This window comes from Thermothelomyces thermophilus, chromosome 2, assembly GCF_000226095.1.
Source record: "Thermothelomyces thermophilus ATCC 42464 chromosome 2, complete sequence".
NCBI classification, from domain to species: Eukaryota; Fungi; Ascomycota; class Sordariomycetes; order Sordariales; family Chaetomiaceae; genus Thermothelomyces; species Thermothelomyces thermophilus.
In genome coordinates, this window is record NC_016473.1 from 4,814,713 (window position 1) to 4,827,984 (window position 13,272).

Below are 13,272 nucleotides of genomic sequence, written 5' to 3' on the forward strand. Positions count from 1 at the left end.
GCCGAAGAGTTAAGGCGCAACATTGGCGCGTGACAAGACTGTTTAACAGATCGTTCTGAACGTTTTATCATGGCGTAGGAGACCCGCCAAATCCCGACACAACGCGGTGAAAAGCGCCGCGCCGCCGTACTCTTTGGTTTGCTGAGGAAGTCTGGCTTGGGTTGCTCAGAATTTCGACTTCATTCGCCCGAAAATAGCCGCTGATAGGCGCGATAGCGAGAGATAGCGCTGGCCAATCATGGACCAGGCCGAGACTGAAGAGCGGGATTGGAGGTTCTTCCCCCCGCAATCTCGTCTCGCGCCGGACTAGAGAGCCTTGAGCTGGCCGTTTCTTCTTCCCCCCGCCCGACCCGATCGCGATACGGAGCCGGCGTTACTGCGGGATGCGGGTTAGCGGCAGCGCAGCCAAGGGAGCTGCTTGCTAAGTCGGCACAGTCACCTGGACATCGATGACGCACTTGATTTCAACTCCCCTATTTTCACCAGAGCGTTGCGCTAGTTTGATGTTGCTTCCAAGCTTACGGCAGTACACCAAGGTTTCAAGATGCCCCGCTGCCGTTTCCCTGCCGTGGGAGGGGTGTGCGCAACCAGCTGCTGACCGGGCACCGACTCCCCGTTCACCGGTGCCGACGCCGGACAAGGCTCCACGTGGAACCCGGTTGTCCACCGGAAACGGCAACGAGGTCAACATACGTCGGATACCCGGCAACATTCGCCAGCGCCACCGGCCTACGCGCTCGGCATCCTCGCGAGAAATTGACACGCGTCAAGCTCGGGTTGCCGGCACCGCGCCAACTCACCGTAAGGATCTAGGGCGCCGTTAGCGTCATGGTAGACGACGCTCACCCCTCTCCCGCCCCCCCCACCCCCCCCCCCAGCCCCTGCCGGGGAACGAAGCTGTGGCCAGAAGATATACAGTACAACCCCTCTGGCTAGACTCTCATCATCCTTGTTTCAGGATCTTCTTCGATCACTTTCGACAAACAATGTGTCTGTCGAAGCCTCAGCGGCGTGTAAGTGGACATATGTGAAGCTCGCCGTTCATTTTCCGGAGCTTCGCACTCAAAGAGCCATACAGGATGTCATGCTCTATGTGGATTTCGCTCCTTATGGATAAATAGCCCTCCCTCCGCATCGAGTGATGCCAGATGGCACAACAGGAGAAGCGACCTGCATGAAGGGGGGCTGCCGTCGTGATTGGACCCCCCCACTCATGGCGATGTGGTGCGGTTTTGGCCCAACCTCCATGCCCGAACTCAGCTGCACACACCACACACAGAGACAGTCATACACACACACTCCTGAGGGTCTGTCCATGATGCCTCCTCGTCTCTCTTGTGGGAGCCATTGTGTCATCTGCTTAAAGCAATTCCCCGTAGCGTATACTTGAAACTCCTCTTGATGGGTTCGTCATTTGTAGAGCCGCTTTTCCCTTCTCTTCTCCCTCCTCAGGCCAGCCAACGCCATGTCCAAAGACACCAAGGACTCTAAGCACAAGCCCGACAGCCTCCGCCAGCCTCAGAAAAGGGACTCACTCTCGTCTATCTTCTCCGCGTGGGCCGCTTTGCAAGGCAAGGGCGCCACTTCCAAGGCTCCAACTTCGTCCCCGTCCTCCACTTCAGCCCAAGCAACCCCCGGCAACGGCTCCAGGCCGCGGAGACACAGTCACAGCGCCAGCAGCGACTCAAACCCGAAGGCACGTAGAGGTTCCACAAGATTTCGAAGACTGTCGTTTCCGCTCTCGGCGACAAACCAACGTGGGCCTAGTACTAAGACGAGACATGCAAAGACATCCATGACCTCGGATCCGACGGCCTCGCCTGAGACCTCCAAGGCGAGCAAGGGCAACTCATGTGAAAAGGTCGACAAGGCCACCTCCGACACCCACGACGGCAAGACTTCGCCCCCGCCCCGGCCGCAGAGTGCGGGAGCCAAGCCAAGGTGAGACGAAGTCAACTTCCGCCGCGGCCCTTGTTGATGCACCACGCGTGTACTGACAACAATATCGTCCTAGGAACCCTGGCTCGCCCGTTGTCATGCCCAAGTCCATCCTCCGTGTCTCCAGCCCCGACGCTGACGGTCATCGACGACCCCGCCAATTTGTCTCCCCCGAGACCGGGGAACCCATTAGCAGCCCGGCCCTGTCATCCTCCTCGCCTCCGGGCTCTCCGTCGCCGCCAACGTCCCCCATCCAACGGCCCATGTCCCCTGGCGCGACAGTGCGCTTCGCCAAAGCCACCATTCACCGCGTCGAGGTCGGCCCCGGCCGGCGTTTCCTGCCCGTTAAGCGCAAGAGCAAGAGCACGCTGACCTACATCTCCCCTCTCGACCCGGGCACGCAGCAGACCGCGCCGAAGACGATGCTGCAGAGTCCGACCAAGCTACGTCGCCACCAGCAGAATCAGGCCGCCATGTGCCGGTACTGGCAACGCACCGAGGAGGAAGAGGCGCAGTGGCGCGCCGAGGCCGAGCGCAGGGCCCAGGAGGAGGCAGAGAGGTATCGGAACGAGCCTGCCAGTCCGGTAACGATCGCCGGGAAGGCGGACGGTGTGATGGGCGGCGGAAAGGTCGAGGAAGTCGATCACTTGCCGTCGCTGGATCGCGGTGGTCAGCCGCCGGATAAGCTGGAGGAAGTGGTGGTCGAGTCGGAGGATGACGACACGGACGAGGGCGCTGGGGCGAAATGTAACGTTGAGGACGAGACGGAACCCATCAAGTCGATGATGAGCACAGAAAAGGAGAGATACGCCGGGGATGGATCGGTGGCGACCAAACCCGACGCCCAATCCTCGACGCAAAACACGTCGGAATCAACCCGGCCGACCTCGGTAATCAACCCAGCGCCGCCGCAAGAACCTGTGACTGAAAATCCGGCCACCGCGACGGCTGTGACCGCTCTAACTCCCGCAACGACGGCAGCGAGCTGCGTACGCGCAGAAACTAAATCCTTCTCTGAGCGCCTTGCAGAAAAACAAGCGGCAGATGAGCGCGCACACGGAGCGACGCCTTCTACTCCTGCTCCCAAGGCAGCGGAGACACTTTCTCGTAAAGCTAGTGCCGAGAGCTCCAAGACAGCTCGTTCCACCTCCAGCTCTCCCTCCAGAGAACAGCCAGAAAGACCGGGCTCTGTACCCGGCCGCTCGAGCAGCGCCAGCACCCGCACCAGTACCAGCAACTCCAGTGAGAGCTCGGAGGAGGAGCTCATCCGTACCTCGACCAAGGAGAAGGAGAAGGAGAAGGAGAAGGAGCGAGAAAGGGCGAGAGATAAACCCAGAACATTATCCTCCTCCTCTTCCCGGTCTTACATGAGCCTCAGGCCGGGAGGGGATAGGGATAGAGACAGGGACAAAGACAGGACACAGAAGCAACACAGCTCAAAGTCCTCAACGGGTCACAGCAACAGCAGCAACGGCGGCGGCGGCAGCGGCAGCCCCAGCACTAGCACGAGCCACAACCATTTGCATTTGTCCGGGCGCAGAGGCAGGCGGTATTTTGAGAGTCATAAGCAGGGAATCGCGGTTTAATCGGTCTGATATTCTGCTTCCCCATCTTTATCTTCTCTTCTCTCTCTATCAGTCGTTTCTCGATTTTGTTTATGGGTGGGTCATGGCGATGGAGGTGGCGTTTCCCTCACCTTCGTTTACTTATCCCGTATCCTAATTATCGGCGGCATATCTCTTTCTGTCTTTGATTTTTCTCATCTTCTTGCTTTATATTATTGCATGACATGATTGTCACGGCCTACCCTTTCGTCGTCTTCCGCCTCTCTTTCGCTTTCCTTCAGCTTTTGAAGTCTAATTGCGCGGCACGACTGTTACGGCTTTTGCGTTCATCTTCCTGCTCATAAGGCATTTTGTTTCATGAAAGCTGTATTAAGAACGAGGGGGGGGGGGGGGGGGGAGGAAATAAACGACAGGATTTACCGTTTCTCATCATCAGAACCATCAGCACGATTACACTATAGTATACGTCTCGTAGTCTAGAACTATTCGAATGCCGACACATCTCCATTCCGTTATGCAATGCTTAGGATATCTTCCATGCGCCGACCAGCCGTCCAAACGCCAGCAGCCTTTCCTTCGGGGGGGTCTTTCAAAAAAAAAAAAAAAATCCAGCATTTTTTCTTTCCCTTCAAAACGACACGCACAACCACCATCCTCCTCTCCTTTTCCCTTCCTGTTTCCCTCCCATTATCAGCACCATTATTTAACCACCCCCCTGGCCACTCATCTTTGGTTGCACCTCAACCTCACATCAACCCACTTAGCACCACCTTTCCGACGCTAGCGACCTCGCCCTTGATACCGGCCCTGCCGGCCTCCTCGAACTCGCGGATGGCGCCCTGGATGAAGAGCTTCTTGATCTTGGTGTCGGCCTTGGCGAAGAGCTCGGGCACGGCGCCGCCGCACTCGCGCGGGGTCGGCAGCAGGCTCAGCAGCCGCGCGTACGTGTCGATCAGCACGTCGCACAGCGTGGCAAAGGTCTCGAAGAAGTCCGGGTCGAAGGGCAGCGTGGGCGTCAGCAGGTGCGTGTACTCCTCCCCCGGGAGCAGGTCGACCTCGGACGCGCCAAAAGATATGACCCCCGCGGGCGGGGCGTCGGCCGGGGTAGGCCCCGCTCCGGGCCCCGAAGAGGCGTTGGGGATGGCGGCGGAGACGGCGGAGGCGGAGGGGACGGCGCCCGGGATCGGGGTGGCGGCGCCGCCGGAGGCGCTGGCGGTGTTGCTGCTGTCGACCTGCTCCAGCGGGTAGCCGATGCCGCCGTCGCCGTCGCGACCGGCGGCCGCGGAGCTGCTGCGGCGGCCTTTGGAGACGGGGGCGGCGGCGCGGCGGAACATCTGCGGGATGCGGGTGCGGGTGAGCGAGCTCGCGGCGATGCCGTTCTCGGTGTGGATCTGCTGGAAGGTGTCGAACTCGGCGAGGAGGGTGTTGAGCGAGCGGAGGAACTCGACCGGCGTGCTCGAGTTGAGGTCGATCACGGCCGGCAGGGAGATGCCCAGCAGGAGGTAGTTGGTCGCGCGCCGGCCGAGCTTGCGCGGGTCGAAGTAGGGCATGCGCTGGAGGTCGGGCTTGTCGAAGAGGAGCGTGTTGAACCAGTAGATCCGGCCTTCGTGCCTGCTCGAGGGTGTCGGTAAGCAGAAGTGAGCCCAGGGAGCACGGGAACACTGGTTATGGAAACGGAACGACAAGGAGGAAGGGGGGGGGGGCGCGACGGTGAGCTCACGCTTTGCGCAGGTAGTCGAGAGTCGATATTCTCTTGTTGGCCGTCTCTTGGATGTGTTGGTGTACGAGCCCCAGCTCGCTCTGTTGTGCTACGCTCGCACTATTGTGCATGGCTCCCGAGCCAGCCGTGCCGACGGGATATCCGGTTGTTGGCGTCGGGGCGCCGCGACTGAGCATCTTGGAGAAACCGTCTGTCGTTTTGGGTGATATGTCGGGCAGCGGGGGTACCGGTTCTTCGGGAGCTAGTTTGATCGCTGAAGGGCGGCGCGGGGGAATCGGGACAGCAGCTCCGCCGCCATCGACTGGGGATGCGAGGTTGGAAGAGGCGGCCGAATCGGCGCGGCGCCTGGTCTTCTTGCCGGGCGACGATGACAAGAAGACAAAGGACGACTTGCGGCCTATCGAGGGCTTTCTTTCCTTGACCAGGGTTTTATGCTGCCGAGGGTTTTCGCTGGGGACGTCCTCACCCGAGCTCGTCGGTAGCTGGGTTTTGCTAGTGGGAGATGGCGGGGTGTTTTGGGAGATGTTGTTGCTGCTGCTCGTGCTGCTGTTGGTGCCGCCGCCGAAGCCAAAGATGGACGAGAAGAAAGGGGCGGCGGGCTGCGCCGGAGTGCCTGCCGAGCGTTGCATCTCGTGCGTCGATAGAGTTAGGCGGCCCTGTTCAGCGAGCAGAATGCAGCGCTATCATTTGCTGCGGCGGACTTAGCGCCCCGAATTCGGCAGGAGGTACTCCGTACCGCTGGTTTGGCTGACGGAGCGCGAGGGGGTCCGCTCTCTGGGTGCTTAAGGGTTTAGGACGCTACAGAAGGGCCCAGCGCAGCCCAAATCCAGCATCGAAATCAGGTTGTTGAAGAAAAACAGCAAAGATTAAACACGGATCCGAGACCAATGCAGGAGGATCACGGTTGGACTTAACAGAGTGCGCTATTCGCCGATATAATAAGCTCTCCGCGCGAATGTGAAGACAGAGCGGCGACAGCCTCCAGGGATCTTCCACGCGCGATTTGTTTCCTCGACAGGGTCTGTGAACCCATTCCGTCCAACCTCCACCTTCAGCGTGAAGTTCAAGAGGGTTGGTTGTGTTGCATCACATTCAGCCGCCAGAAGACTAACCATCCGGCTGCCCAGCCGGAAGGTATAATGCTGCAGATCTTCGGTTACCTCGCTGCAGAGCCGTTGGTGATATCCCATGCTGTGCGTTGGAACAAATGGAGGAGCCACACACGATGGGTCTTTTGCCCGGGTGGTCCTGTTGCATTTGAACAGGGCTCAGCGGGCTCGGAAATGCCAAAAGTAATCCGTACATTAGGTATGTACCTTCCGTCATCAAGTAAATCTCTACGGAGTACCTAAATAGATCTGGTCAGTAATCATTACCGACGATTCGAAGATAACCCGATGTGCATAGAGAGATTATAAATACAGAAATTCTGTCGAAAAATCTTATTACCTGCCTGCTGGCCCAAGGTGCTCTGGCCACAGCACGCATCCAAGCTTCAAGGGCTTACTTTTGCCGTCAACCAGTCACTGCGGGGCTTTCACTGCGTGGGGGAGGGGCAGCGACGCCGAGGTACTGTACACCAAGCTTGCACATTCGAGTCCTCCAAATCATCACATTCAAATTACCTGATTGGAAATGAGCTCTGTTCTACCACTCCTCAACAGAAACCCCGTTTTTCTCTGTCTCGCAACCTCCTTGTGGATCAAAAATAAATTGCGTTGAGAGAATACAAGGGAGGAAAAAAAGAATATTGATCGCTTCCACTACGCTCGAGGACACATACTCGGGCTGCCAAACGAACAGCGGTTATTTGTCCTGATCCGGTTACTTACAACATGGCTGCCTCCGACAATACTCTCCCCCCTGGCGACCCTGCGCCGGAGCTGCTCGAGGGACGCCTGTGGGTAGACGGTTGTTTCGACTTTTTCCATCATGGTGCGCCCCCCCCCCCCCCCCGGGGGCCCAACCCACCACCGGGAAACCCTCACAGCTCGACCCTTCCTGTGCAAGGGGCTAAGTCTTTTAGGACATGCCGGCGCCGTCGTCCAAGCCCGCCAGCTCGGCGACGAGCTCTACGTCGGCGTCCATTCGGACGAAGCCATCCTCGAGAACAAGGGCCCCACGGTCATGAACCTCAAAGAACGGTAACCACGCTTCTGCCGCGACCCCCTCTTCCATCTCCCCAGGAAAGCTGACCCAAACCGCCGCGCGCTCTACGTAGCCTCCTCGCCACCGATGCCTGCCGCTGGGTGACCAAGTCGATCCCCAACGCCCCCTACGTCACGCAGCTCGATTGGGTCAGTCACTTTGGGTGCAAGTACGTGGTCCACGGCGACGACATCACGTCCGACAGCAGCGGCGAGGACTGCTACCGCTTCGTCAAGGCAGCCAACCGCTTCAAGGTCGTCAAGCGCACCCCGGCCATCTCGACGACCGACCTCGTCGGCCGCATGCTGCTGTGCACGCGCGGCCACTTTATCCGCTCGCTCGAAAAGATGCTGGCCGGCGAGGAAGGGCCCGGCACCGATGCCGAGAGGAAGGCCAACGGGCAGGCCATGGCGGAGAGGATCCGCCTGTACGCCACGGACGAGACGGCCAGGAACCCCGGCGCGGACGTGTGGTTCTGGCAAGAACAGAGCGGCTTCAAGGAGCTGTTCAAGGGGGTTGGCCCGAAGCCCGGCCAGAGGGTCGTGTACGTGGATGGCGGGTTCGACCTGTTCTCCAGCGGCCACATCCAGTTTCTGCGGCTGGTGACCGAGGCGGAGGAGGAGCTGGCGAGAAAGGAGGGGTGGTATTCGGAGGAGGCCGTGAACGAGAGGAAGGGGAAGGGCGCCGACTACGGCCCCGTGTTTGTCGTGGCTGGTGTCCACGACGACGAAGTCATCAACAAGTGGAAAGGAGTGAACTACCCGATCATGAACATTTATGAGCGCGGCCTTTGCGTGCTGCAGTGTCGGGTACGTTGCTAGCTTGCCTCGTGCTGTCCGAGATTGCATGTCAACTGACCAGACATCTTAGTATATCAACGCCGTCATCTTTGGCGCCCCTTTCACCCCTACCAAGAGCTACCTCACCTCGCTCCCGTGGGGGACCCCGGATGCTGTCTACCACGGCCCGACATCGTTCATGCCCTTCACCGAAGATGTCTACACCGACCCTAAGGAAATGGGCATCTACCGGGAGATTGGCCACCACGAGTTCGAGGACGTCAACGCCGGAACTATCGTGCAGAGAATCCTGAGGAGTAGGGACCTCTACGAAGCACGACAAAAGGCAAAGGGGATCAAGGCCGATCTGGAAGCGGCACACAAGAAGCGCGAGTTGCTCGAGGAAGAACAGCGGCGTAAGGAGGCGGCGCAGTAGGACAAATACTGTCAGGGGCAAGATTTGGAACTAACCAAGAGTACTTCAACCACGGCATGGGAGTGGACGGGATAGGAGAGAGGCGAGTTTTGGCTTCAACATGCCTTTTTTTTTTTTTTTTTTTTTTTTTTTTTTTTTTTGGAAACTGCTATGGGGAACGGCTTTGTTCATAGACGCTTGATGATTATAGAGGATACTATTTAATAGACGAGAAAAGGAGTGGACAGACCATCAGATACCATAACGCATTTTGGAGTCCTCAACGGGGTCGCGCGACGATTTACGCCGGCTCCACCTCAGAGCTTGACTCTATAAATGGTTTATCATCACCTGAACTGCCCGACCCATCGAACCTTCGACCCGCGGTCAGCAGCGTGGACAAAAAGACCTTCCGCGAGGCCTAGAGTTTCCGGTTGTCCAGCTGTACTCCAACCGCAAGGCCTCCAAGGCCCAAAGGATCAATAATATGTTGCTGTGAAGCCCCCCTCGCACCAAGAATGAGCCCCGTCGAGTTACTCGCCGCTGTTTCCAGACGACGAGCAATCGCATGTCTGTGCAATCTTGACGAAATCTCTCGAGCCAGCCGTAACGCTCCCAGTCCCGACCGGACCAGCGGCAGCCCACCATCGGCCAGTTACCCCGCCGACGTACACGGCAAATCACGCCCACAGGCGGCCGGAGCGCGGACTCATATCTTCGTCCATGAGGTCTCCGACCCGGGAATCGGACTACTGCAAACCCGCGACGGAGAAGTCGGCCGACTTTGGAGTGATGGGCCGGGCGGTGCCGGACAGACAAGGAACTGGCGGCCGAGATCAGCCGCTGTGCTTCTATGGCGGCGCGTTTCCGCGACCAGTTTCCGGTAAGGAAGCTGGATGTCCGGGGACTTTTCCCAAAGCTCGTGGCAAAAGTGAAAGAGCGAGTGCTCTCTCCGTGTGTGAGCTTCGAATAGCGATTTTTCGGACGAGGGGGGCTTGAAGAGAAGGAAAAAAAGACAGAAGCACGAGTCCCGAGCTCAACGGAGTTTTTTTATGGGTGCAGCGGTCGATTTTTCGAGAGTGGGGCGCGGTCCAAGCTTTTCTGCCCCACGGCAGGGTGTGGACTTAGCGTCTGATGGCTGGAAATCGAAAGCTCGTTGCCTCGTAAAGCGCCCAAAGGAAGTCACAACCAATCCCACGACAGTGACAGCTGTCCAGCGAACCCGCGTACGCCTTTGATCACGATTCCAGGAAACGAAACACTTGGACTTTGACCAATAGAAGCGAGAAGTCGACAACCAGCCTCGCAACCGCGACCATGGCGGGCCTTTTCGGCACGCAGTCGTCGACGACGAGCAACACGCTCGGCGACCTCAAGCAGGACGTCGAGCTCGGGAGCCCGCCCGAGGACAGCATCACCGACCTCGCTTTCAACCCCAACCCGACCGACCCGAAGGATTTCTTGGCAGTCTCGAGCTGGGATAAGAAAGTGCGCGTCTACGAGATCATGAGCAATGGCCAGGGCCAAGGGAAGGCGCAGATGGAGCACGATGGCCCCGTCTTTGCGGTCGACTTCTTCAAGGTGCGTTTGACCTTGCCTTTCTTCCCTCCTTTTTCCGAGAGCGCAGTTGGCGTTCTGACAGAGCTTCAAAAGGACGGCCAAAAGGTCATCTCGGCCGGCGCCGACAAGCAGGCCAAGGTGCTGGACCTCGCTACCGGCCAGTCGGTGCAGGTGGCGCAGCACGACCAGCCCGTGCGTTGCGTGCGGTACTTTGAGGCCAACGGCACGCCAATGGCCGTGACGGGCTCGTGGGACAAGACGATCAAGTACTGGGACTTCCGGAGCGCGCAGCCCGCCGGGACCGTTACCTGCCAGGAGCGGGTCTACACGATGGACGTCCGAGACAATCTCCTGGTAATCGGGACGGCGGACCGCTATATCGACGTGATCAACCTGAAGGAGCCGGCCAAGTTCTACAAGACGCTCCAGAGCCCGCTCAAGTGGCAGACGCGGGTCGTCAGCTGCTTCACCGACTCGCAGGGCTTCGCCATCGGGAGCATCGAGGGCCGGTGCGCCATCCAGTACGTCGAAGACAAGGACTCCAAGTACGTAAAAAACCAAGGAAACCCCATCTGATCTTTCATCCCCTCCCCGCTCCGTCACCAATACGCTAACCCTCTCTACCCCTTCTCCCTACTCCAGCCTCAACTTCTCCTTCAAATGCCACCGCGACCAGCCCCAGGGCAACGTGACCAACGTGTACGCGGTAAACGACATCTCGTTCCACCCCCAGCACGGCACCTTCAGCACGGCCGGTAGCGACGGCACCTTCCACTTCTGGGACAAGGACGCAAAGCACCGCCTCAAGGGGTACCCGTCGGTCGGCGGCAGCATCACGGCGACGACGTTTAACAAGACGGGCAACATCTTTGCCTACGCCATCAGCTACGACTGGTCCAAAGGATATCAGGGCAACACCAGCAACTACCCGACCAAGGTGATGCTGCACCCCGTGCTGCCGGATGAGTGCAAGCCCCGGCCGAGCGTCAAGAAGAGGTGAGGTGTGATGGTGAGCAGCTGACGGGCGCGGCTCAAGGAAGGGAAACGGCGGCGGCGAACAGTCATGGGCTGGGACGGTCCAAGTGCTCGGACTAGGGAGGTAGGCCGAGCCGTAAACTCGTCGCTCGTGTTGGGGTTCCCAGGAAGATACCAAAAGAATGTCCCGATTGTAGTTCTAGTCTTGTTTGCGAACAGCCAGGTGGTTCCTGGTCCATTTGGGGGTGACCCGGACAGGCACATATAGTCGGTTATTATCACAGTGGTTGGTGGGGTGGGAAGGAGATCCGTCACTTAGTTTTATTAGGTAGGTAGCCAAATCAATCTGCGCTTCAAGCCCAATCCAAAGTGAGCTTCATCAGATAAGCTAAAGAAAACAACAAGCCCGCTCGGTTGAGCAGCGGGCCGTTTTTCTGGAGGGAAGCAATTACAACCGGATATGATGTTGTGACGTCTTACAGATCAAACCTCGTCCGATGGAGGCGCAATCATTTTCCACCCAGCCCAACCACTGCCAGCAGTTACACACCTTCATTATATCATCGGGAACAAAACAATCCATCCCCGCCCTGGTTGGTTCCAAGACCACACACCATATGAGGCCGATCAGAGAGCCGGCACGGGGCCGCCGCCCTTCCCCTGACTACTACTGCTGCTACTACTCCCAAAGACGTCCTCCACCATGCCCTTCCACAGGTCGCGAATCATGCCGGCGCCCATCTCGTAGCTCTCCTTTTCGCTCTCCTCCCTCCCGAGGAGGTGCGCGAAGCCGAGCTCGACGCCGTCCACGCCCATGCCCTCGACCTCGGTCAGGGCCGAGGGGAGGACCTGCTCCGGGTTGGCGGCCACGACGAGGATCTCCGGGGGCGGCAGCGGCCCGTCGGCCGCCTCGGGCTGGCGGGGCGGGGGGTTCGTGTTGTCCGGCAGCAGGGGCACGCGGATGTGGGCGTACGGATCGTGGGCGGCGTCGGCGGCCTCGTGGAGCGCGAAGAGGTCGGGCAGGACGGCGCGGTCCATCGTGCCGAACGAGGGCGCCGCCGGCTTCGGGGCCGAGTGGTGGAACGTCTGCATGAAGGGGATCGTCCGGGGCGGGTGCTGCGGGAGGATGGGCCGGTGGGGGGTGGTTGTGGATGTGGCGGTCGAATGTCGACGCTGGCGAAGAACGAGCATGCCATGTCAGTCTCGTGTCATTGTTGCGGCGTACCAATAGGGAGGCAGGTATGTGTGTCTTTGTCTTCGTGACAATACACACACAATGGGGGGGCGGTGCATCGGGCGTTGATGCGTACCTCGGACGGCTCGTCAACAGCAGGTTTTGTTTTCCTGCCCGCGCCAGAGGCTACCTTGGGAGCATTGTTGAGGAGATGGCTCGGCCTGGCGGCGGCGGGCGTTGTGCTGAAGGAGCGTGTGAGTTTGGAGATGGGAGTCGTAAGTCGTGATGACATGGCGATATATGAACCGGAAGGGATCAATCTCCAATAGGTGATGGCGGGATGGATTTGCTTTGATGGATTGCGATACAGGTCTTCAGGATACTCGGGTGCACAAGTAGGCACGGGTCGGACGACGAATGCGATGGCTTTCTTTCTGTTGGCAGACGGAGGGGAACAGAGAGCTGTAAAATAGCTGACTCAGTTGGGGGAGGGGGGAGAGCAGGTATAAGTGATCGTATTGGCTTCCACCCGGATTAGCGTGCCTGGCAGTCCCTCGATCCACCCCTTACTCACTCCCTGGTACCGCAGGGAACGGGTGGACCGCTTCAATTTGGAATCGACAGTCTGAATGTGGTTGCACAACACGGTTTGGACAAGACCGCCTGACGTTTCTTGCTGCAGAGGAGGTTTTCGGTATATTTCGGGTAGTTTCATGCTGCACTGAGCCGACGCTCGGGTCGATCCGTTTCTTGACCATGACAAATGCCCATCATCTCAATTCCCCCCACCAGATGCAATGCTAACAATGAACTCGACACATCTCATATTCGAGTCGGTGACTCGAAGCCTCTTCCCACACGAGTTCCGTCTCACAAGCGTGACGGCCGGTTTCGCTCGTTCGTTGCCCGTGTCCCCCTTGTCGTTTCAATCTCGACAATCCCAACGGATCGAGCTGTCAATGGCCTGGCCCCGGTCAATTGCGCGCCGCTGACTGGCC

General features: G+C 58.8%; 4 protein-coding genes across 4 annotated transcripts; 3 read left to right on the top strand and 1 right to left on the bottom strand.

Annotated features, from left to right (window-relative positions):
* Positions 1 to 1,465: 1,465 nt before the first annotated feature.
* On the top strand, positions 1,466 to 3,524 carry MYCTH_2109468 (uncharacterized protein; the record flags this gene model as incomplete). The annotated part of the gene is made up of 2 exons (XM_003662200.1): positions 1,466 to 1,941; positions 2,015 to 3,524. The coding sequence occupies 2 exons, from the start codon at positions 1,466 to 1,468 to the stop codon at positions 3,522 to 3,524; spliced, it is 1,986 nt and encodes a 661-aa protein (XP_003662248.1).
* Positions 3,525 to 4,026: 502 nt separating this feature from the next.
* On the bottom strand, positions 4,027 to 5,852 carry MYCTH_2117572 (uncharacterized protein; the record flags this gene model as incomplete). The annotated part of the gene is made up of 6 exons (XM_003662201.1): positions 4,027 to 4,089; positions 4,148 to 4,176; positions 4,264 to 4,617; positions 4,801 to 5,114; position 5,224; positions 5,324 to 5,852. 6 exons carry the CDS (start codon positions 5,850 to 5,852, stop codon positions 4,027 to 4,029), a joined length of 1,290 nt encoding a protein of 429 aa, XP_003662249.1.
* Positions 5,853 to 6,885: 1,033 nt separating this feature from the next.
* On the top strand, positions 6,886 to 8,700 carry MYCTH_2302666 (uncharacterized protein). Its single transcript, XM_003662202.1, has 4 exons — positions 6,886 to 7,158; positions 7,250 to 7,367; positions 7,445 to 8,180; positions 8,242 to 8,700. The coding sequence occupies exons 1-4, from the start codon at positions 7,059 to 7,061 to the stop codon at positions 8,584 to 8,586; spliced, it is 1,299 nt and encodes a 432-aa protein (XP_003662250.1). The 5' UTR covers positions 6,886 to 7,058; the 3' UTR covers positions 8,587 to 8,700.
* A 1,048-nt stretch (positions 8,701 to 9,748) lies between these two features.
* Positions 9,749 to 12,710, top strand: MYCTH_2314890 (uncharacterized protein). The gene is made up of 4 exons (XM_003662203.1): positions 9,749 to 10,146; positions 10,219 to 10,670; positions 10,768 to 12,273; positions 12,411 to 12,710. The coding sequence occupies exons 1-3, from the start codon at positions 9,883 to 9,885 to the stop codon at positions 11,123 to 11,125; spliced, it is 1,074 nt and encodes a 357-aa protein (XP_003662251.1). The 5' UTR covers positions 9,749 to 9,882; the 3' UTR covers positions 11,126 to 12,273; positions 12,411 to 12,710.
* Positions 12,711 to 13,272: the final 562 nt, after the last annotated feature.